Source organism: Ctenopharyngodon idella, chromosome 18 (genome assembly GCF_019924925.1).
Source record: "Ctenopharyngodon idella isolate HZGC_01 chromosome 18, HZGC01, whole genome shotgun sequence".
NCBI lineage: Eukaryota > Metazoa > Chordata > Actinopteri > Cypriniformes > Xenocyprididae > Ctenopharyngodon > Ctenopharyngodon idella.
The window spans coordinates 35,426,144-35,450,324 of NC_067237.1; the positions used below are offsets into that span (position 1 = coordinate 35,426,144).

Below are 24,181 nucleotides of genomic sequence, written 5' to 3' on the forward strand. Positions count from 1 at the left end.
TCCAAATTGGCTATGGACACAGTTCAGACTGTCCTCTATCAGTGTGCCAAATTTCACAACTTTTTAGCATACGGTTCTATGGGCTGCCATAGACTTCCAGAGTGGAAGAATAATAATAAGAAGAAGAAAACTAACGATTGCAATAGGTGCCTCCGCACCTTCGGTGCTTGGCCCCTAATAATAATAATAATAATAAATCTAACGATTTCAGTAGGTGCCTACGCACATTCTGTGCTTGGCCCCTAAATATAGCTGCAAGCAGCAATTACGGGGCCAAGCACAAAAACGGCACAATAAGCCAGCCAACATGGCTGTGAGCATCAGACCAACTGCAACAGTGAGCAATTAAAGATCTATTAAGATCATTTTAGGCAAAAGAGCTGAAAAATTATGATTTACTGGTTCATCACTTTCAACCAATAGGTGGTGCTGTGACCAAATTAATGTGGTATGGTCAGAGTGAGGTGACAATGTGTGATGGGTGTCTGAGGCTGCTGAACTGCCTCTTTACCACTGAACTATGGTGGATGACAAATAACAGATGGACCCAAGGGCAGAAGAATAACATGCAGGCTTAGATGACTGAACAAAAAGTGTTTTACTGAAGAGTCCAAGTTCAATAGTACAACAAAAAGGAAGCCGTGCTTCCGCAGAAAAAATACAAAAAACAAAAGATGAGTAAAAGACAAATCCAAAAACTCGACAGACTTAGCTTTCTTGGCAAGGATACACATGCATAGTAGGCTCAAGACTGAACACAACTGAAAGAAAGAGGCATGCTTAAATAGGCAAACACAAACAAGATAATGACCCACAGGTGGGAGAAATCAAGTCCTAATGAGTAGCAATACAATGAATTCTACAAAAGCTGGGGCCACCTAGTGGCTAGGAGAGTCATTACATGGCATAAGTGTCAGTGCCAGCTAGTGGTTGGGAGAGTCATTACAAGCTGGAGCCTTACACAATGACACTTGCAAAGTTTGGTGTCAATATGTCAAAGCATTGCAGAGATACAGACTGAACAGTGATTTTGGCAACATGCCTCTAATTCGTTGCTGCAGTATAGGAAAATGATTATGTCTATCAACATGAAATCCATAAGTTTTTGCCGGCATGGTCTGAAGATGATACGATTCAATTTTGGTGAAAATTGGCCCAGTGGTCTAGGAGGAGTTTAAAAAAGTGTGATTTTAAAGAAAATCAAAGTAGTGGAGACTTAGTTATGCTGACTATGACAAAATTGGCATCAATGTTCTCAGCATGACCCACGGAATCTAATAAGACCAGTCTCATTACAATAGGGCACATTTATATAAAGCTATTAGCATTTTTTAAATGTTTCGTTATAAAATTTGACCACAAGGAGGCGCTGTCTCAAAATCTATTGTGTACCTTCAGAGCATGATGCCGATGCCACATCCTGAGTTTCGTAATGGTACATCAATGCATTCATATAATATAGCATTTTTTATCATAATACTGTATTGTAGTTAATGTAAATTTCATGTTTTATTCAATTATAGCGCCACCAAGAGGCACAATCCCACCAACTTTTTTATGTGTCCTCATGGTGACCCCATACATGTGTGTACCAAATTTGGTGCAAATATCTCATTTTGTTTTGGAGTTATAGACATTTACATGTAAGAGATCATAAAAAATGATCCATGGACGACTTTGTTTTGATTTTTTTGACACTTCCTATCAAAATTTTGACATACATTTCCTATGTCTCGATCGGACTAACGGTTTCAAAGATATTCGCAATCGTTTTTTAAGCGCTAAATCACCATGCCGCACAAACCGTAAGTCGAAACCTAGCATGTTTGGTATTGTTGGACTCGGCAAGGATTCAGGAGTCTAAGGAAAATAAGCCAACCAGATCAAAAGTTATAAGCATATGAAAAAAAAAATTCTCCACTAGGTGGCGCTGGTCCGAAACTTCTCAGGCTCCTTCAGGTCATTGTGCTGATGACCCATACCGAGTTTCATAACGATATGCAAATGTGTTCGTAAAATACAGCAATTTACCACAAAATTCAAAATGGCCAACGGCCAAAATGGCCGATATGGGAAAATTGGATGTCATTTGACTCGGCATGATGCCGTGAATCCTATGAGACCAAAGTTATGATTTTTGGACAAACCTATCAGAACCCAGATAGCACACATACATGTGGCCGACATCGGCCCCATAGCGGAACGTTGGGCTCATATCTATAACATCTAATAAGGATCGGCCAGGCATAGGCGCGTCTCTTCAGTCAGTGCTCTATTTCCAGCTCGTCGGCTTTGGGTCGGATCACGACTGCAGGCCGATGCCGCGCTTATCTGTTTGCGCGTGACCATTCATCTCTGCAACCGACGAGAGAAATGGCGACTCCGGCGACATCTGTGGTTTTCAGGTAAGTTTTCACTTTAAGTGAATTAGAAAAATCTTTTGTTAATTCTGTGACACTTAAAAGTTACTAAGGCACTCGGTTTACTACAGGCAGTTTGTAATCACAATTTCTCGGAGGCGAAGGGCCAGATGAGCAGCGGAATGCTAAGTCAGCCCAGCTTGTTTAGCTCAGAAAAGTTTTTGTAAGTAGCCAAATTATCTGAACATATCTCGTCCTCCGCAAAATAAACGGATCAGGTCATAAACTGGTAATGGTAGATGTTTATTTATGTAAATGCTGCGTGACTTTGACGTGTTTTAATGGGCGCGCGCGTTTTGATTCAAACACTGGATGAGTTACCATGGTAACGGGCGGCACAGCAGTAACGGACAAGCTGCAAAATCTCCGTCTCTCGCTGTTGTTTTCTCTGCTTTCGGGTGAGTTTAGTCCCCAAAATCACATAAATAATGTAAAACTGTTCTGGATACGTTTCTTACCTGTAATTGACACGCTTCTGTCGAATATTTACTTTACTGAAATAGTTTATTTTCTTTGAAAAAGTCCGTTAGCATAACCGTTTTCAGAACTGTTTGGCTAATATACTGAGCTCTTATGAAAGTTTGCGTTTTTAATCACATCTTTATGTTAGAATAGAGGCTCTGATAGTTTTGTTAAGGTTTTGTTGGTAATTTGTCAATGGGTAATTGGAAGTGAGCTAACTTATTTAAACTGCTGTACTGACATCCCTTACAGGAAGCGTGAAAATCAAATGAAACGAAATGAAATGATCTTTCATGGTAAACAAATTACCTCGATTACATTTAATGTTTAATAATTTAATACCAATCACATTGAAGAAAAAATGTTCTGTGATTTCAGGAGTGAACAAATCTACAACACCGGAAAGGGGAAGAGCTGCTGACAGGAGTAACTTTTACTTTAGGAAACTCAGGTGAACTGAGAAAGCTCATTAAATAACTTCATACGCATTTTTTTCACAAAGGGTAACGGTATGGGGAACAATTCTCACTTTAAACTAGTTGCTTATTAGCTTGCATATTGGCTGTTTATTATTACTTATAAAGCTGATATTAATGCCTTATTCTGCATGAACTTATTCTACAACCATATTCCTAAATCCTACCTGATATCCACCCTTAATTGCTAACAGTAACTACCTTATTGTCTATTAAAGGGTTAGTTCACCCAAAAATGAAAATTCTGTCATTTATTACTTATCCTCATGCCGTTCCACACCTGTAAGGCCTTCGTTAATCTTCGGAACACAAATTAAGATATTTTAGTTGAAATCCGATGGCTCCGTGAGGCCTTCATAGGGAGCAATGACATTTCCTCTCTCAAGATCTATAAAGGTACTAAAAACATATTTAAATCAGTTCATGTGAGTACAGTGGTTCAATATTAATATTATAAAGCGACAAGAATATTTTTGGTGCGCCAAAAAACACAAAATAACGACTTATTTAGTGATGTCCGATTTCAAAACACTGCTTCATGAAGCATCGGAGCACAATGAGCACAGTGTATCGAATCTGCTGTTCGGAGCGTGATTTCAGCCGTTGGCAGTTTGACATGCGATCTGAATCATGATTCGATACGCTGATTCATAACGCTCCGATGCTTCCTGAAGCAGTGTTTTGAAATCGGCTATCACGATATTTTTTTTTTTTTTTTGGCGCACCAAAAATATTCTCGTCGCTTTATAATATTAATATTGAACCACTGTACTCACATGAACTGATTTAAATATGTTTTTAGTACATTAATGGATCTTGAAAGAGGAAATGTCATTGCTCCCTATGTAAGCCTCACGGAGCCATCGGATTTCAACAAAAATATCTTAATTTGTGTTCCGAAAATGAATGAAGGTCTTACGGGTGTGGAACGGCATGAGGGTGAGTAATAAATGACAGAATTTTCATTTTTGGGTGAACTAACCTTTTAACCCCTGGTTGTTTCAGTGAGAGTGTCTGTGAAAAGCCTTTAGGGTAAAATAATAAGCGAAATGAGATTAGGTGACAAATAATGTTATATTGTTTGTATTTATGATAAACTATTATGATAACAGGATGTTATGGTCATTAATATATTTTCTCTAGGTCTTTTTTGAGTTATTTATTTGTATGTATTTTTTACTGATACATTCTTAAATACGTTTTACTAAATATTTGGTAACACTTTACAAGAAGTTTCATTAGTTAAACATTAGTTAATTATTAACTAACATGAACGAACTATGAGCAATACATTTGTTGCTGTATTTACTAATCTTCGTTAATGTTAGTTAATGAAAATACAGTTGTTCATTATTTGTTCATGTTAGTTCACAGTGCATAAACTAATGTTAACAAAATTTTAATAATGTATTAGTATCTAAGGTTAATTAATTGACCTTATTGTAAAGTGTTACCAAACACTTAAATACTTTAAATGCTGACTGGTTCAGGGGGTCAACAACTTTAGGCATTTAAGTTATTTTTCACATAAATCTGGTCAGCTTACACACTGCTCATACTCAGCCTCTAAAATGTATGAATTGAATCACCAATGCAATATCACGGGGTAAAGATGTCATTAGAGTTTTTACAATTATGGCTGTGCTCTTGTTACCAGATGAGATGTGATCCCCAGCGTTTGGCGCTGAGATTCTTCAGGACAAAGGCCTTGATGCCATGAAGATGGTGAGTTTCCCCAATAGCTGCCACTACCCAGATCAAGAGACTGTATTAGTCTATCTGTATTAGTCTATTTTGATAGGTATATATGTTATGTATCTTTTCTTTTTCATTACAGCCCATAACTGACAGGCTTTCCTGTGTAAACCATCATATTTATCCAAATGAGGTTTGTAAATGCATGAATTCTTTATATTTTATATTAATCATTCATTTTGAATAAAAATTACTTATAGAAGAAAATGTGACAAGGCCTCTCAAAAAAAAAAAAGCCATATTAAAGGAATATTCAGAGTGCAAGTCAAAACTGTTTCTTTTGGGCAATATTATGCTACAAATACCGTCTATTGAGCTAAAGTTAAATTGAACCTGGAATGTTGATTTATGTTACCATGCGATACTTTGTAATGGGCATGTTCAATGGATTTTGAACTCTACTATTTTTATTGCAGGGTCTCTGGGATCCCCAGCTGAAGGCATGAAGACATCAGATCTTGGCCTGGACAGATGTATCAACAGTACACCACACCGACCTCTGCTTTTGCATGGATGGCTGATTACTACCATGTTCTGAGAGGGTATTACTATAGCAAAACTGAGCACCTGTGACACTGGGATTTCTAGTTGTAAAGAATAATCACACAATGTTTTTTAGAAGTTGCAAACTTTTCTCTCTCTTTCTCTCTTACAAACAACACAACAGTTAAACCTTTTCAAATTCTTTTCTGGTGGTGCACAAGTCCTATTCTTCGAAACAGAAATTAAGATATTCATATGCTCACATTTAAGCTGCGGACACACTACTTTGAGCATGCAAAATTTCTTCAGACACTGTAACTGGCGTGATATGACGTCTGCAGAGTCTTTTTATAAACATGAATTCAACATTTAACAAATAGTATATTCAAAATATAAAAATATACAGTCTACTCGACTTTACTAAATTTTATTTTTTAATTTAGCCAGGAGGTCACACCTACATGTAGCGATTTTGTACTCTTTACACATAGTCGTGTGATGTGAATTCGCAGGTCAGAGTTCCAAACCAAACTTTTTGCATGAGCTTGCGTGTCTGGTCTCCTGCATTTGTGTGCATATGAATGGAGGTCAATGGAATGAAAAGCGTAGTGTGACCGCACCTTTATTCTAAAGTTGCGGCACACCTGTATCAAAAGTGTGAAGTCGTTGACAAATTTTATTTGTGAACTGATATGCGAGATCTCACATATGACACATCAGTATGTGACATCCCACTCAAACACGTGCTCTATCCAGTGATAAACATACTCTTGTCGTTATTAATCAATCAGTAATCAACACAGCACCACCCTGAAATTGCCTTGCACTGTAGAATTATGGTTTTGGCAAGAAATGAAAAATAGCCAATTATTTATTATAAATGCTACTATTTTACAATTAATATTTAAGACTATGTTAGAGAGGGATAGAAGCCATTTTTATGGATGATAGGATTTTTTCATTACAGGTCATTTATTTGAATGATCAGCAAAAATTTGAGCCTATGAGTTTAATAATTTGAATTCGTAGAATAAGATTAGTACAAATTTAACTGTTGTGTTTGTGAGAGAGAAAAGAAAACTACAAGTTTGCAAATCCTAATACATTTTCTCAGTGACTACTGAAATATTCTCTACAAATTCCACTGTCACAGGTGCTCAGTTTTGCTACAATAATACTATATATTATACAGCACATGCATAATTTGAGACAATATTCTGATTCTCATTTTACCAATGACAAACCACGTCTATCTTATTAACAACTATTCATTTTGTGTATAATCAATATCTAAACAAGTGATATTTAGTTGTTAATGAGGGATTGGCTGGACTCTGCTGATAGGGTTCAAAAGTTATTAACATAAACATGAGTGCAACTTTGGACAGCTGGTGGCGCTAGAGGGATTGAGATAGAGACTCCAAATTTGCTATGGACATAGATCAGACTGTCCCTAACTGTGTACCAAATTTCACAACTTTTTACCATACGGTTCTATGGGCTGCCATAGACTTCCAGAGCGGAAGAAGAAGAAGAATAATAGTTAAAAAAAAAAAGAACGCCAACAGGTACAATAATAATAATAAGAAAACTAACGATTACAATAGGTGCCTCCACACCTTCGGTGCTTGGCCCCTAAAAATATATGCGGGGCCAAGCACCAAAGGCATTGAAAATAAGAAATAATAATGAGAAAAATGAAATAAGAAATAATGAGCAAACTGTTTGGGTTGTAGCACAGTGAGGAGCAAGAAGAGCAAAAACAGCAGGAATTGAATGTACATGAAAAAAGGTGGTTTAGAAGTAGAGGTGAGAATGAACTCAAAATGAACAGAATAAGAAATAATAAGAAAAATGTCTGGGTTGTAGCGCAATGTGGAGCAGGAAGGGAAAAAAAGACCAGAAGCTGAGATGAAAATGAACACAGAATGAACAAAAATAGATTTAATTCTAATCAGAAGAAGAAAGACTAGTGCAGTACTTATTGGGATAATAAAGGAATTGAAATGACATTACAAACAATTTAAAAGTTGCCCTACACGGGACTTGAACACACAGTCTATGGATCTGGTGACTGACACTCAACTCATTGCTCCACTGTGCAGACCCTTACACACACCTGCCAAACATCATTAGTTCATGTGAGAATGATCTCACAATGAAGATGTTTTTAATAAGAATGCACCACGTTATATTTATTAATTTTAGTTTAGATCATTCTAGGAAACACTCGATATCTGGAACAGAATTTTTTTTTTACAAAACAACCAATTAGAATGCTAAGCTAACTAGCATAAGACAACAAACAGAGGCAAGGTCACATTCAGAGACAAATATCTCAGGAATGGTAGTGAATATCAAAAAAGTCATTTCTGTGCGGCTCAGTCCAAAGATCATCTGAGCCGATTTTGGACAAAATTGGACAAAATTTGTGGGAGGAGTAGCGAAAAAACTGTTTTTCATTTATTTCAATATGGCAGACAGGTACATTTAAGGAAAATGACAAATGACACATCGTTGGAATAGGTATAAGCCAGGGAATAAAATGACATAAAGCATAAACATTTTGGAAAATGTTTTCAAAAGTTATAAGCGTTTTTGCAAAAATCATTATACCTGTGGAACACTAGGTGGCGCTGTGTTGAAACTTCTTAGGTACCTTCAGGACATTCTGATGATGATATGTACCAATTCTTGTGAAGATATGTCAAATAGTTTAAAAGTTATTGCAATTTATGACAAAATTCAAAATGGCGGACACTTGTTTCATCCAATGTTGACAACTTATCCGCTGATTCGGCATGACCCAAGGAATCCATAGACATCAAGATCATGATTTTCTGACAAACTGTTCAAAAGTTATTGGCCAAAATAGCAATTTTCCAGATCTCATGAACTGTAGGTGTCAAGGGCTAAACAAAAAGACTACCTTGGTTTCAAATGCTGTAACTTTTGATTACTTTATGCTATTACCACAAAATTATTCCAGATGCAGCTCACATGTATGAGAACTTAACAAAAAAAGAATTGTCCTCCTACCTTATTTCCTTCCTGAGTTCCTGCATGTCTATGGAAGCCCATTTCCGACACATAAGAAAAAATAACTTTAAAAGTCATAATTATGAGATAAAAAGTCGAAATTATGACATAACTAAATCGAAATGATCAAAAACAAGCTTTGCCGCAGATAGAACAAAATAGATGTGGCTTTTAACCTATGCTCTGTCGGTACATACAGTTACCTGAGGGTGGTGCTGTTCTTGGTATTATATATATATATTTTTTTTTTATTATTGAACAACTTCAATATACAAATTCAAGCAGGGAACAGCAACATGCATATGAAAATATACACAAATGACAAGTAATTAAATCTCCATTTGTATATCTGCATATAGACCTATGCTTAGATAGGTTCATGTGTACAAAATAAACAACAGCATGTTAGTACAATAAACAAAAGCACAATCTTCAATCCTTTAAGGGGGGTTACAAGGAAATTAAATGAAATTATATAAAAATAAATAAAAAATGAAGCATCTACAAAATCTTAAAAGGAAAGAGACTCATGCAGTTTCTTGGATTTAGGCAGCAAGGTTATTAATCCTATTCTCATTGTAGGTGATACACTCTCTTTCTGAATACATTCTAAAAATGTAATCATTAAATAATAATTTCCTTATATCCTTCCAAATTTTTTTTTAAAATTCTGTTGACAAACCATCGATACCTGGTGATTTGCTGTTTTTCATTTGTTTTAATGCCACATCCATTTCCGCTAAAGTCAACTCATCGTCAATTAAAATTTTGTCTTCTTCGTTTAATTTTTTGATATTACCTCTAATATTTTCAAATAAAGAATCACAATCCACCTTTTTGTATTTAGATTTGTAAATGTTACGATAGAAAAGCCAAATTTCATTCTGAAATTCCGGGTTAACGGGGGACCCACTGTATAGAGCAATACTCTAATAGAATTAGTGGGCTAAAGTCAGTCACCTCGACTTTCTTCCAAATAACGCACATTCGATTCATTGAATGATCACTGGCCTGGGTAACTTGTTAGTAGCGGCGTTGTTCCTCTTTCCCAAATGATGCACTGTATCCACCGACCCCCGGAGTTTCTCCACTGACAACGGAATCACCCGGGTAAGGATTCCAATCACTACTTCTCTTGTGTCTTCTTTTTCTTTTTCTGGGAGGCCGATTAGTCTGAGATCCCATCTTCTCTTGTATCTGGCTTGCTCCAAACACTGTTGTTTTAGTGAGACGTTCTCCTTCCTCAAATCCATTATTTCCTCTTTCATTCTTGCAATGTCTTCTTTGTTCTCTTTGTAATTGCGTGTGCATTTTCCTCCATTCTTTTTTCGATAATTTTCAGTCTCTGATCCTGCTCATAAAATCTCTTAATTAGAGTTTGAATTGCGTCAAAGATCACTTCGTTTGTGATTTCATCAGCTTGTTTACTTTTGACTTTCTCCTGTATTCTTACTTTGTTGGGGTTCGGACTGGGCACAGGTGTGTGTTCATGTCTTACTTTGGCAGTTTCTTCCATCATCGCTTCAACTACTTCTTCGTCACATGCCTCCATGAGAGCGCTCATGTTATATTCATGGTCGGCTTGTCCGGTATCGGCTTGATTTGCCATCTCGTATAAATTTAAAGAAATGGAGGGACTCTTTATAGGTAGTACACCAAAACCAAAATTCAGATAATGATGGATGTAATTTCTACACTTCTGGTAGGTTTCTTTGCCAGAGGTATCAATTTTAGGACATTATTAAACTAATTTATCAGAGCCTGCATAAATTCTTCTGCTCACTCCGCCATCTTGGATTTCCCCCGCTCCTGGGGATTATATTTCCATAATAACACATCACAATATGGTGTAATGCAAGATTTCATTTGATAATTAATTTTCTTGCCCTCCATGTGCTCGGTGTTGATAATATTTGAAATAATAAATTAATTGATCTATATCTTTAATCTGTTATAAATTCTAATAAATTAAGAGGCTAGCCATTGCCTACCATTAAATCTCAGATGCAAACATTATCTGTCATCTTTCTCCGTGCTTTTAAATAGATATAGAGTAAGTAAGGCATGAACAGTTAAATGCTTCCACTGGGCAATGATAAATTTGTGCAATACCACTTAGCTATATTTATTTGACAATAACCTTATACTTCTTACTCCATTCCGTTATTCTGTTCTATTCTGTATATAGCACACCTACAAATTTGTCTATTTTTGTTTATTTATATATTATATATACACATGTGTTTCTTATTCATTTATCTTTATTCTTTATTTTTTTATTTTACTATCTGTATACTGCTGTTGTCTCTGTGTACTGGAAGCTTCTTCTGTCACCAAAACAAATTCCTTGTGTGTGCAAACATACTTGTTAATAAAGCTCTTTTTGATTCTTTCTGATTCTGATTAAATAAAAGAGGTACTCTGGTTGAATTTGTCATGTGCACCATTAATTGAAACATACAAGATCATTTTCACAGGAGTAGGCTATATTTACTATGTAATGAAAACTGCTGCCTGATCACAACTTCCTGTTGCAAGTTCAACTGTTCCGCAGCAGAACTCGCACTATCAGTTAACCTATTTTTGTAACCTATCAGTTACAATACCATTCAACCAATATTTTTGGTGCATCCAGTAAACCATGACATTGATCCGAGGTTTGAAGTTGTTCAATGAAAACTGCCACCTCATGCAGCCACAACTATTTTGTTCTTTCTGCACCAAAGCTTGTTCTTGCTTAAAATCTGAAAAGAGTGTGTTTGATCAGAGCTATTCAATATTGTTCTGCTAAATTTCATCATTAGTTAAACCACGTTTAAAATACACCTTAATGTGTTCACAATTTATTCCGTTGTCTCGGGTCGGGTCGCGTCAGATCAATAAGCAGCAAGTCATAATTTCATAATTTTGACTTGGTATGTCATAATATTGACTTTTTTTATCTCATAATTATGACTTTTAAAGTCATAATTTCAACTTAGTAAGTCATAGTTTTGATTTAGTAAGTCATAATTTCGACTTTTTATGTTTTCTTATGTGGAGGAAATGGGCTTCCATACATGTCAAATAAGAAAAATGTAAAATTATAATTTTTTTTTTTTTTTTTTTGTCTTTTATCAGCAGTTTTTCAGCATGAGAATGTCCAAATATGATTTTTTTTTTTTTATTTCTAAAAATGTAAAAAGTTTTTATCAGATTCTTTTGACTCCTTGCGTTTTTGAGATCTTTACTTTTGTGTATGTCAAAAGAAAATGCCTTAAAGCAAATAGTGAGTTCTTCATCATTTATTGTCACTGTAATTAACACAGTTATTACTGTTTATTTAGCTCGTAGTAAGGAATTGTTCCTTTAAAATGTCATTAATTAAGTGCTTTAAGCCAACCTTTGCTAGACATTAATTGCATTCATATTCAGTTTTCCTTAAAATGCTTACAAATACATAAAGCACACACACACACACACACACACACACACGCACGTTGGCATATGTTGTTTATGGGAACTCTCCATAGGCCTAATGGTTTTTATACTATACAAACTGTATATTCTATCCCCTTACATATCCTGTATATATATATATATATATATATATATATATATATACATACATACACACACATATATGGGACACAAAAAAGAAATAAAGTTTCCTGCTCATGCTTGCCCATTTAATGGCAGAGAATAGAATAGTGATTTTCATAAAGTACTTTTTTAAGCGGATGCAAACGTGTCATAAAATAATCCTATGCAACTCATTCCATATATTACAAGTGTCCTGAAAGTATACTGTAGGGTTTGGTGAGAAACAAACAAATTATTAAGCGAAAATCTTGGCAGCCATCACACCCTGCCATACCCATCTGACGCCATTTCACACGTAAGTGAATTTATGCCTACATAAGAAAGCCTTGTCCCGGTATGGTTTGTGTAAAGCCATTTGTTAGTCTGGTTGATTGATGAGAAAGAAATGAAATGTAAATACTTTAAAAATCTGTAGCAGTGATGGCAACAACTGATGATGGCACGGTTTGATCTTTTGGTTGGCCAATCAGCGGAAAGGGGCATTTCATTGCCACCACATGCACATATTCAAATATTTATCAAATAATCAAGCCTTTTATTAATTTTGTACCTCTAAAAATGAAAAATTGTTTTCTCATTTTTCTACTTTCAATATTAAATAAAAAATGAATGAATGATGAACGGATTCACTGAGACCCCTATACATTTTTTTGGGATGCATGGAGGGACTACAGTCTACTACAGACCACAGCAGCGATGGCCGTCTTGGTTTCAGCACTCCCAAGTTCAGTGGGAAAGTTTAACATAACTACAAAAAATGCTGTCATATGCAGTGCTGCCAACCTGTCCTCACGCCAAATGTCTATTTTCTTACGCAGTGAAAAATACATTGCAAAGCATAGAGCACACTAACAACGCAATGACTATGAAGACAGAGCAGGTTACTTCTGATATGAAAAAGTCTCAGCTTCTAAATTCTGTCAACTTTACTATGGAATTCAAACAATAAATGTGGTTTTGTGAATCTTTAATTTGGCATGACAGATAGCTGTAGTGCCTCAGTTCAAGCGGCACATGAACTGATCATCTCTTCCACTTTACTACTAGTTATAGAACCAAATAAACATGAATGAACATCAGAAGGTATGTTGAAAGAAACAGGACAACTTACTGAAATATATAATGTCTCATGTAATCACTCAATCAGTGTTTCAACCGCGGAAAGACACCATTAAAACAGCTTGTAAATAATGTCACAACGTTACATTTGTCTGAGGATTATGTCGTTCTGCTCAAGTGCTGTTTTTGTTCCAAATCAATCTGTGAACCAATGATTCAATGGCCCAATCATAAATAGAGCCATTTACTTCATTCCTAAATGAATCAGCCGTTTGAACGAATCAAATGAATGAATGACTCAATGACTTACTCATTTAGACATTTTGGGTATAGTTTGCCCAAAAATAAAAATTCTGTTTATTTACATTTATTCACCCTCGTGTCGTTTTAAACCTGTATGACTTTCTTTCTTTTGCGTAACATAAAAGAAGACATTTTGAAGAATGTTGGTAAACAAACTGTTTTGGTCTGTAAATATATCTAAATACCAATTCAGATGCAGCTTCTGAAAAAAAAAAAAATCATGGCCCTTGTAGCCTAAAAGTTTATGTATAATAATTTCTATGTTGAATCAAATAAAATATTTCTTTCTAAAGCTACTTTTTGTAATGTCTATTTAACGCTTTTCTCATTTAACACAATAATGACTTCAATTATCTTTTGGGGGTAATTTCTCAGCCAAATTTGATGTGTAATTAGTTTGCGATTAAATTTTAATTGCTTGACAGGCCTAATTTAATTATTACTTCATTGGGTTTTCTGCATTTGGATCCTCTCTGTCATCTCTGAGTCCCTTCTCGTCAGAAAAATGTTTATCACAAAAGAATAAATGATTGGCAAGATTTTAAAAAGGCTGCATTACCTACAACCACACCCTTTTGTAAATGCACAACAATGTGCCCAATAAAACGAAGCAGCAAACTGGCCATCCAATTTGAACTTGAAATCTTACTCTGCGAAATTATAACATTTTTATTCATAAAGTTTACACTTCAGTCATAGTGAAGTGTAGCCTAATAGGCATGTGACAGTATCAAATTTTCATGTTGCGATTATTGCTGAAGCTTTAATCACGGTATACAGTATTATCACGATATTGAATAAGTTGCAAAAAAGTGCTGTCATGCAGGTTTAATAATTTTTTTTTCTTATAACAAAAGAACTCTAAACATTTAAATACAATAAAGCAATACATAATACACAAATGTATAAAGTAAACAAATGTTTCAAACAGATTAAAGCGCAAAAGAATTATAAAGAACAATAGGTAACACTTTACAATAACGTATCATTAGTTAACTTATTTTTTTTTATGTAAGTACATAGTAGTTAAGGCCACCTAATATAAAGTGGGACCAAATAATGTGTTATTAAATGCTGAAGTGAACATAAACTAAAACTAATAAATACTTTAGAAGTATTGTTTATTGACAGTTTATGCTAACTAATGAATTAACTAATCTTCACTAATGGAGCCTTATTGTAAAGTGTTACCGAACAATAATAAAGAATCAGAACCTTTTCAATCAATATCTAGGGCATGTTGTAGACCAGATTAAAATGTAAAAATGTTTAAGTTTGAAAATAAATGGACTATTAAGTATCTAATATTTAAGTATTTGGTGCTACGATGAACACCAGTGTGAATACAAAAATCTGAATAGCTGTTTAAAACACTTAAACACTGTTTAGAAAAAGAAAGTGCAGCTGCTTTGTTTACAGGGTTACTGGGATAGCGGATGCATTTCTGCTGTTTCATAAGCACCATCTGCTGTCAGAGAGTGAATGTGCATTTTCATTCAGTGCATCTCCTTCACTTATTCCACCATGTGCTTCTCATCCATGTTGGGTTTGTTTACATCAGAGTGCGCATGGCTCATTGACACAGCATACAGCGGTGTTGTGCATTTTAACCGGGTGATGGGAAAAGTATCCTTAAAATGAATTCTAAAAATCTGAATAATTATAATAAATAATTATTCACTGTATTAAGTGCCCACGATAACAATATTGTGCATGTTCGTTATCATGATATATCATATTACCGTATATCAGCACATGTCTACAGCCTAACAAGTATTTTTTGTATTATTTGGGAGAATTCATTACTCATTTTGAAGTCATTATTCATGCCTTTCCAAATAAGATATTTGTCTTCGGGTCTGTCTCTACTTAATATAGCATTTGCCATTAGCTTTGCAACGTGCTAACGCAAACTCTATTGAAATCAATAGTCAAGTCTCCAATGTTCTGTGACGTGTGTGCCATGTGGTATTTTCTGCCTTTGTAGAGTGTTCCAAATTAGCCACTTACGAAGTTCCATTTCAGTCAAGATGTTGCCTTAGAAGGTAGCAACAAGATAACTCACTAGGATTCAGTATATTTTCTCACTAGGATTAAGTGTTAGTGTACCTTACGAGGCTCGAACTCCCAGTTGTGTATGACTCTAGCTGGAACGATGGCTGTGTCATTCCAGTGGCAGCTGCTGCAGTAATACTGACCCGTATAATCACACTGCCGTGCCTCATTAGGAACACCCCCTACACAACACAACACAACACAACACAACATTAGACTACTTCCTGTGCCAAAAGGGAAGTCTAAATATCTAAGTTATTTATTAGATTAGATTTATTTCAATAACTATTTTTTTCATATTCTATAGCAATCATACAACCCTGAATATAACACTTCTGACAACAATCACATAAAGAGTTCATCAAACAACAACAACAAAAATCTGTTTACATTTGTGTCATCATCAGGGACAAAGATAAATGGCAGAAAAGCAAAAGAAGTCGTGATGTATCTTTGGAAAAAGACTCACGCAAAGAGATGGGTGTCCGGCACTCAGCACATCTATAATCCTGTTTGTCTAGACCGACCTCAGGACAGATGTTGAGTTCATACTCAGACTGATGGCTGACCTTTGACCTCACACATGGTTTGTTGATAAGATTCATGCACTTACTATGGCAACGGTAATAACAGCCTGGAATGAGAAATGGAAAGCAATTTATGATAGTTTTGAAACCAAACGTTATGTTCTGTTCCCCACAGATCAGTGATTCTCAAACCTGTCCTGGAGTACATGCACATTTTGTATGTCTCCCTATATCTGACACACGCATTTCAGGTCTTGCAGTCTCTACTAATGAGCTCATGAGTTGAATCAGGTGTGATAGATGAGGGAGAAATACAAAATGTGCAGGGTTGGTGGTACTCCAGAACAGGTTTGAGAACCACTGCCATAGATCGCAGTAAGATCTGATTCCATCCATTCATCCATTCTCCAAAATGCCTGCCCTATGTAGGGTTGCGGTGATGCTGAAGCCTATCCCAGAGTCTCGCAGTGAAGGCAGAGAAACATGTCCAGGCCATCACAGTAGCATCTGAATGTGCTGAAGCGACTAAAATAATTCATTACAGCCCAGTGTCAGAATAAAAAGCCTGAAGTGTGAATTACTTTACTGAAGATTTGTCCAAGGTTTTGTGAACAACAAATCACACTAAGGAAAAAATACCCAAAAATATCTCATTAAAAAAGTCTCTTATTATTTACTCACCATCATACCTTTCCAAAAATGTGTGCTATTTTTTAATGCTATTTTTTTTAAAACATCAAAAAGTCTGAAGAATGGATGTGTAATAAGGCAATGCACTATTTTTTAAATGCTAAATGTGATTTCTGACAAGATACAAAGGGGGAAGGGAAAGATTATGAGTAAAGAAGCATTTACATTCCTGTTTGTTCTTAACACAAATATAATCAGAAGGCTTAAAATATAGCGAACTAGTCATATGGACTACTTTCATATAGATATTTATGATAGTTCTATTGTACTTTATACAATAGATCTATTTTATCTTTTAGGAGCTTCACAGTCACTGGGAACTTTAAGCTGTTGTTTTCTGGGAAAAGAGCTGCAGAATATTTTTTTCTTTTGTGTGCCGGTTACAGTATAATAATGACTGAGTCATATGTCTTCTTAATAAAATTGGTTTCATTAGTTCAGCTAAGATGGTCTAACCTGTGCAGGTATACCAAGTCTGAATGAGACCCCATATGATGGTGCTACACTTGTCACATGTCTGTTTCACACTCTTGCTCTTCTCCTTTGAGAAGCGATGTTCTAATAGAACCTGCAGGTTTGGCTCATCTTCCTCTGGGTCCTGTTCACATCCAACACAACAGTAAAACACAAAATTACACAATTTATGTACTACTAGCCAACAGTTTGGATACACTTAATGAATTTATATTTCTCATCAACACAAAAATGTTTTGATCTAAATCAGGCCAAAGATCCCTTGATTAACAGAGTGACATAGCAGGTACCCTGTACATATTCTTTAGAGTAACACTAGCTATGTTTACATGGACACCTTTTGTTTCAATCGGAATGAAATCATTCAGATTCATGAATCCGAACATACGGTTTATGAATGCTAAATACAGTGATTGGGTTGATGAAGCTTCAAATCAGAATCTCATGCATCTCATGCATGCGCACACAGCACAGATATATGCATTTTCCACTGTTGGCACATACTAACCACCCTCATACCATTGCTTCTCTTCTTTGTTTTAAAAAGCAGACTTTATTTTATTTTATTTTTTTTGGGGGGGGGGGGCAAGTTAGGAGTCTTTATTAGGAGACGACAAGCACACAAAGCTTTGTACGTGCTGCTAATCAAGCAGTAAAAACGCCCTTTCTTGCACCCAAAATAAGACGTCTGTGTATGAGAGTCCAAAGCGAGACGTGGGACAACGCTGTCTTGCACTACTTTACATACGATCAATGGAAGGAGATTTTTAGATTGAGTGTCATTTATAACACTATATTCAACAACAACAGCTCGTTCTGTGTGTCATATGTCATTATGCCATTTCTACGTCATTGCACATGCATAGAACATTCCAGTTTCAATTTTCAATCTGATCAAGTGTTTACACGTCCTATCAAATGGATTAGAAAATGTTTAAACCGCCCCTTACAATCCGAATAAAATTTTAATCGGATTTGACCAATTCATTCTGATTGATGTGGTTACATGTGACGTTTTTTACTTCGACTGTGCTACTAGTCTGATTTCAATTGGATTATTAGGGTCCATATAAATGCAGCTAATGTAACGTGTATAGTACCATATTAATGTATTTGCACTTTTTTTTTATGATGCTTACATTGTATCGTAAAATAATAAGTATGTACAAAGTTATGTGTACATTATATTTTAATTCATGTTTACATTTTAATATGGTAGAGACAATGAAACATTTTGCTCAACATTAGTTTTGACTGAAGTCAACTTAACTTAACAAAAAACAAATGAAAATTGGTCTAATTGTTGAAATTAATATTCTGCAACTTTTGACTGGTAGTGCAAACCTTTAGTTCCTGTAGTTTGAGCCGAAGGTGGATTAGTTTGACCACTGTGTCCTTCTGTTTCTCAGAATGTTCTGGCAGTTCCAGGATCAGTCTCTTGCACTCCTCTATTGCCTGTTTCAGCTGCTCTACATCAGACGCCACAAACGAACCCTGTGCAAACATCCACACATTTCCGTGCTTTAAAAAAATAGGATGATCAACTCTTGATAAAACACTTTCCTGAGAGGTTTCATTGCATGAAGAGATTTAAATTCAAAAAAATTAAATTCTGTCACCATTTACCCTTATGTTGTTCCAAACCTGTATGATAAAAAGATATTGTGAAGAATGTTTCACCTGTTTTGTCTATACAGTGAAGGTCAGGTTTCAAGTTCCAAGAAGGACATGAATGTATAGTGTAAAATGAATATATCACTGCAGAAACCGAAGCTAAAAAATATTTCTGCTGGCCCAATCGGCCCAAATTACAAGTGAGAACAAAAACAAATACAACAGAACAAAGATATGTTATACATTTTATGGACAAAAAATCATCTGTGCATGTTTGTTTGTTTGTTTATTTACTTATTTATTAGTTTATTCGACCTTGTAATGTTTAATCAAAATGTTAATTGAACTTTCCAGTGAAAATGACAGACTTCTCTCGGGTAATGTATAATTCTGCCAACTGGCCCAAACTTGTTTCACTCTTTCACACTGTGTGTGTGTGTGTGTGTGTGTGTGTGTGTGGATTTTTGTGATTTATGAGGACACAAATTTGTATAATGACACGGGTATTACACTGGTATTATGACATAAACATGAAATATGAGGACATTTCATTAGTCCTCATATTTAAAATAGCTTTAAAAGCATACCAAACAATGTTTTATTAAAAATGTAAAAATGCAGAATGTTTCCTGTGATGGGTAGGTTTAGGGGTAGGGGTGGTGTAGGGGGATAGAATGTACAGTTTGTACAGTCTAAAAACCATTACGCCTATGGAATGTCCTCACTTTGATAGCAAAACAAACCTGTGTGTGTGCGTGTGTGCGTGTGTAGAAGAGCTAAAATTTGGAACAACGTGGGAAAAGTAAGTAAATTATGACAGAATTTTCATTTTTGGACGAATTATTTAAAGTCAAGTGAGCTTTATTCTTATTCTGTTATATGTAGAGACATAAAAAGGAGAGAAATGCTGTGCCTCACAGGACCAAGGAGTAACATATACACACAGCCTATATAAAGGTTAGTTAATCTAAGTAAAAATGTACACTGAATTATGGCCATATAACAACATGTAGTGCAGACTGTGCAAAAGAAACAGTGCAAACGGAAACAGTGCAAGAGGACATTAAAAGACATGGGGACAGTAACACTTAGTATACATAATAATATGAAAGAGACAGATTCACATTATAAATTGTCTGAAGCACATATGTCTCTTCTATTTGTGTTTACAAATAGAAGAGACATAGGCGCTTCAGACAATTTAATGTATGTTGTGTTTGGATGCAGTCAAGATGCTCGATCGTGTTTTAGGTTTTGTAAACCTTCCCTCTTTCTCTTTTTCACACTAAATCACAGACCTGGTGCTCGGATAATGCGCGCTCAAAGGCCGTTATCAGTTTCGAATCTCCCTTTAAGCTTCAAAGGCATTCCAAGGAGGAGGTATGAATCTATGAAGGTAATATGATGCCATAAAGACTCGCATGCACAGGGTAAGATTTCTGGAAGTGTAGGGGAGTGTGGGGCACAAACTAACGCGGGGCTAATGGTAACAGTTTAAAAGATTCCACACATGCCAGCTGTCACGGAACAGAAGGCAACAGACAAGTAAGTAATATATAAACAGAGTTTATTTCACAGGTTGAGAATATAATAGGAAGCAGCAATGGTAAGTATAGCAGTTCAAGTGAATCAATGGATGACTTAGCTGACAAGTAACTAAAGTATCTCTTGGCAGGTGAACACAGACAAACAGGATGGGCACATGAAGGGCTGGGAGCAGATGACAGAAGATCGATGACTGAAGATCAGTTACATGGCATCAGGTAAGTCCACAGGTGAGCAGCAGGTAAGGAATCGGTACGTGTGTGTAGACGAGACCAGATAATGGAGTGCAGGTTCTGTGAGCCTTTATGGAGTGCGATGATGAGGTGCAGGTGTGGTGAATTAGTATTCCGGGAAGAGCAAACGAGTGGGCGGATCTTGTGATGACGGACTGACTGGTGTCTGTGATGGTTGCGACTCCGTGACAGTACCCCCTCCTCCATGGGCGGCTCCTGACGTCCGGAATGTGCAACGACGGGGTCTACCTCAACCTCTAGGTGCTGGGCAATTCGGATGATCAGTGTGGAACTGGTTGAGAAGAGATGGATCCAGAACATCATCCCGAGCAACCCAGGATCGTTCCTCAGGGCTGTAATCCTCCCAGTTGATGAGGTATTCCAGTTGATTGCCCCGTCGCCGTGAATCGAGGATGGAGCGGACCCGATAGATGACCTCCTTGTCAGCCAGTTCGGGAGGAGGAAGTACCTCATCACCACCAGATCCTAAAATCTATGCCCAGATGGGACCACGGTCGATGTGGAACAGGAAGTGGAACCAGCTTACCCTCTGGGAGTCTCCGTGGGGTGTTGGTTATGGTGCAGACTGAGCAGCTCTTAACAAATCGGGAGATATCCTGGGTCATGGAGGGCCACCAGTAATGATGATGTAGGAGCGAGAGGGTACGATTACTACCTGGGTGTCCAGAGCCCGGAAAGGAATGAGCTAAGTCCATGAGGGGCTGGCGAAGAGCTGATGGAACATAGAAGCCCCTCGGGAACTCCCGGCGGAGCAGGTTCGGAGCAGGTAGCTTGAGTGATCTGGACATCAATGGACCACTGGATAGGACTGACGATCATGGCTGAAGGGAGAATGGGCTCTGGAGATTCTGATTCAGGATCAGGTTGATGAAGACAAGACAAAACATCTGCTCTGCCATTCTTTTCACCACACAGTAGTCCATATTTGACAAACTGAATATATTTCTGACCCAAAGAGTCCTCGGTATTAACTTTCTATAGATTCATTGACTCCTTCTGATGTTAAAATATTCAGACAGTAATCCATATTTGACCTAGTAAACATATTTCTGGTCCAAGAGGACTCAATGTTGAACTTTGTATACATACTCTTTGACTCCTTCTTGTCACGGAACAGAAGGCAGCAGACAGGTAAGTAATATACTTCCTTCCTGCTTCCTGCTTCACTACTGTTCGGACGCTCTTGCTTACAGCTCCATGCTTTGCTCTATTGCTTTTATATTTTATCTCCTAATTTTAACTACAGCAAATCAGCACAGTGCTCAAACAACAAATCTTGGCACCAACAAACTTTTTAACTGGAAGATTGATACAAAAACAGGGGAATTTTTATCCGACCAGCCTCCCACTGACAGCAGCCATCAGCTTACATTCCAGAGAAAGGAAAACACAGCTGCCTACATTCAAAAGGATTAGAAAGATTATGCCTCTTCTGGTTGAAGAATCTACCTGCTGCATAAACTGCCACAGACTACTGCAAAGAATTTCAGTTCTTGAAACAAAGTTACTTGTGGGACTACCAAACCAGTGTACACACAACGGAGGTTTTCACAGGTTGAGAATATAACAGGATCAGGAAGCAGCAATGGTAAGTATAGCAGTTCAAGTGAATCAGTGGTTGACTTAGCTGACGAGTAACTAGAGTATCTCTTGGCAGGTAAACACAGACAAACAGGACGGGCACAGGAAGGGCTGGGAGCAGACGACAGAAGATCGACTGAAGATCAGTTACATGGCAGCAGGCAAGTCCACAGGTGAGCAGCAGGTAAGGAATCGGTACGTGTGTGCAGACGAGACCAGAAAACAGAGTGCAGTTTCTGTGAGCCTTTATGGAGTGCGATGATGAGGTGCGGGTGTGGTGAATTAGTATTCCGGGGAGAGTGAACGAGTGGGCGGATCTTGTGATGATGGACTGATTGGTGTCTGTGATGGTTGCGACTCCGTGACACCAGCATGACAAAATTTACTGTATTTACTAATTGCCATATCAAAACTAAAGAGAGAAAAAAGTGCCAATATTCAAAAATCTTTGGAAGACATTTGGAAAATATCGCTGAACATTTATTTAGCCATAGCAAATGTAATAACTTTTATGAATTCTATCGAGAAACCACAAGAAACAGGTTAGTAAAGACAGAAAGTCAATGTTCAGTGTTAAGAAATTATTGTTTCAATAAATGTAAAGCATTCTGACTCGTCCACCATGTCCCATTATGTGATAGCTGTGTGTGGAGGGAGTGTGTTTGTCTCTGTTTTTATGAATGTCTGAATGCGTTAATGCATCAGTTTGCCCACATTGTTTTAAACTATGCTGTATAGCTGTGTTTTGTGTGTGCTAATTGTCAAACTCCAAAATGTATTTTTAATTATAAAAAAAAAACCCCACAATTTTTTATATGAAAAAGTTAATCATTTTATTTATATTGCCAAATATTTTTATTTCATCTTGCATATTTTTTTTCATTAGATCAAATAACATTTTAAGCTGTCTGTAAGGACACTGAGGCGGCATTAGAATCCATGTGCAGTGTTTAATGTATCCACAGCAAACAAATCCAAAACAGCAGGCAAATAATCGTAAACGTGAGGCAGGCAGAGGTACAAACACAGTAAGGCAGTCCAATCCAGGCAACAGAACAGTGGGCAATCCAAAAGGCAGTAAACAGGTGAAACAGGCAATGATCATACACAATAAGGCAAAATAATAGCAATGGGAAAACGCTCGGTAAGGCAGACAGGCTGGCAATACTTCGCGAAGTACAAGGAGCAAGGCCATACTTAAATGTCCACCAAACAGGAAGTAACCAGTGAAGCAGAGGGAGTGGCATACAGTCAGTACTCGGGAGAGGGCTCCCTCTGCTGGCGTGGCGTTACAGAATCCCCCCCCCCAGGAGCGACTCCTGGCGCTCTACGTGGACGTCCCCGTGGTCGCGGTGCTGGACGATCGGGTCTGGCTCGATAAAATTCCTCAATTAGCGATGGATCCAGAATGTCGTGAGCGGCTACCCAGGATCTCTCTTCAGATCCGTATCCCTCCCAGTCCACCAAGTATTGGAGCTGACCCCCTGTCTGTCTGGAGTCCAACAACTCCTTTACCGCATATGCCGGGGTTCCATCAATGTCCAGCGGTGGAGGTGGTTCTCGACGTTGGGGTCAGCATCCGGGTGGACCGGTTTCAGGAGGGAAACATGGAAGGATGGAGAGATGCGATAGTTAACAGGAAGCTCTAACTCATAAGTGACCGCATTAATCTGTCTCAAGATCTTGAATGGGCCTACGTACCTTGGGCTGAGCTTCCTGCTGGGTAGCCGTAGCTTGAGGTCCCGTGTAGAGAGCCAGACCCTTTGTCCAGGTTGGTAGGGAGGATGTGGGCGACATCGTCGATTGGCTTGAATCTCCTGATTCCTGACAGCTCTTTGTAGACGTACGTGAGCGCTGTCCCA

The 24,181-nt window shown here is 37.1% G+C and overlaps 1 protein-coding gene and 1 long non-coding RNA gene across 4 annotated transcripts in view; one reads left to right on the forward strand and one right to left on the reverse strand.

The window, feature by feature from the left end:
• The window catches only part of def8 (differentially expressed in FDCP 8 homolog), a 168,529-nt gene that overhangs the window by 47,476 nt on the left and 96,872 nt on the right, over nt 1-24,181 (reverse strand). For both annotated transcript variants that reach the window (XM_051871420.1, XM_051871421.1), the window contains 4 exons: nt 18,670-18,819; nt 17,308-17,449; nt 16,104-16,268; nt 15,689-15,816 (listed from right to left, as the gene is read on the reverse strand). In XM_051871420.1, coding sequence (XP_051727380.1) covers nt 15,689-15,816; nt 16,104-16,268; nt 17,308-17,449; nt 18,670-18,819 — 585 coding nt within the window. The remainder of the gene's footprint in view (nt 1-15,688; nt 15,817-16,103; nt 16,269-17,307; nt 17,450-18,669; nt 18,820-24,181) is intronic.
• Nucleotides 2,176-15,679, forward strand: LOC127500352 (uncharacterized). 2 transcript variants are annotated; one of them, XR_007926308.1, is made up of 5 exons: nt 2,176-2,405; nt 3,261-3,333; nt 5,016-5,083; nt 5,196-5,246; nt 5,530-15,679. It is a non-coding gene; the product is annotated as an uncharacterized LOC127500352 (long non-coding RNA). The 2 variants fall into 2 exon arrangements; XR_007926307.1 differs by lacking the exon at nt 5,196-5,246 and having other exon boundaries at nt 2,178-2,405.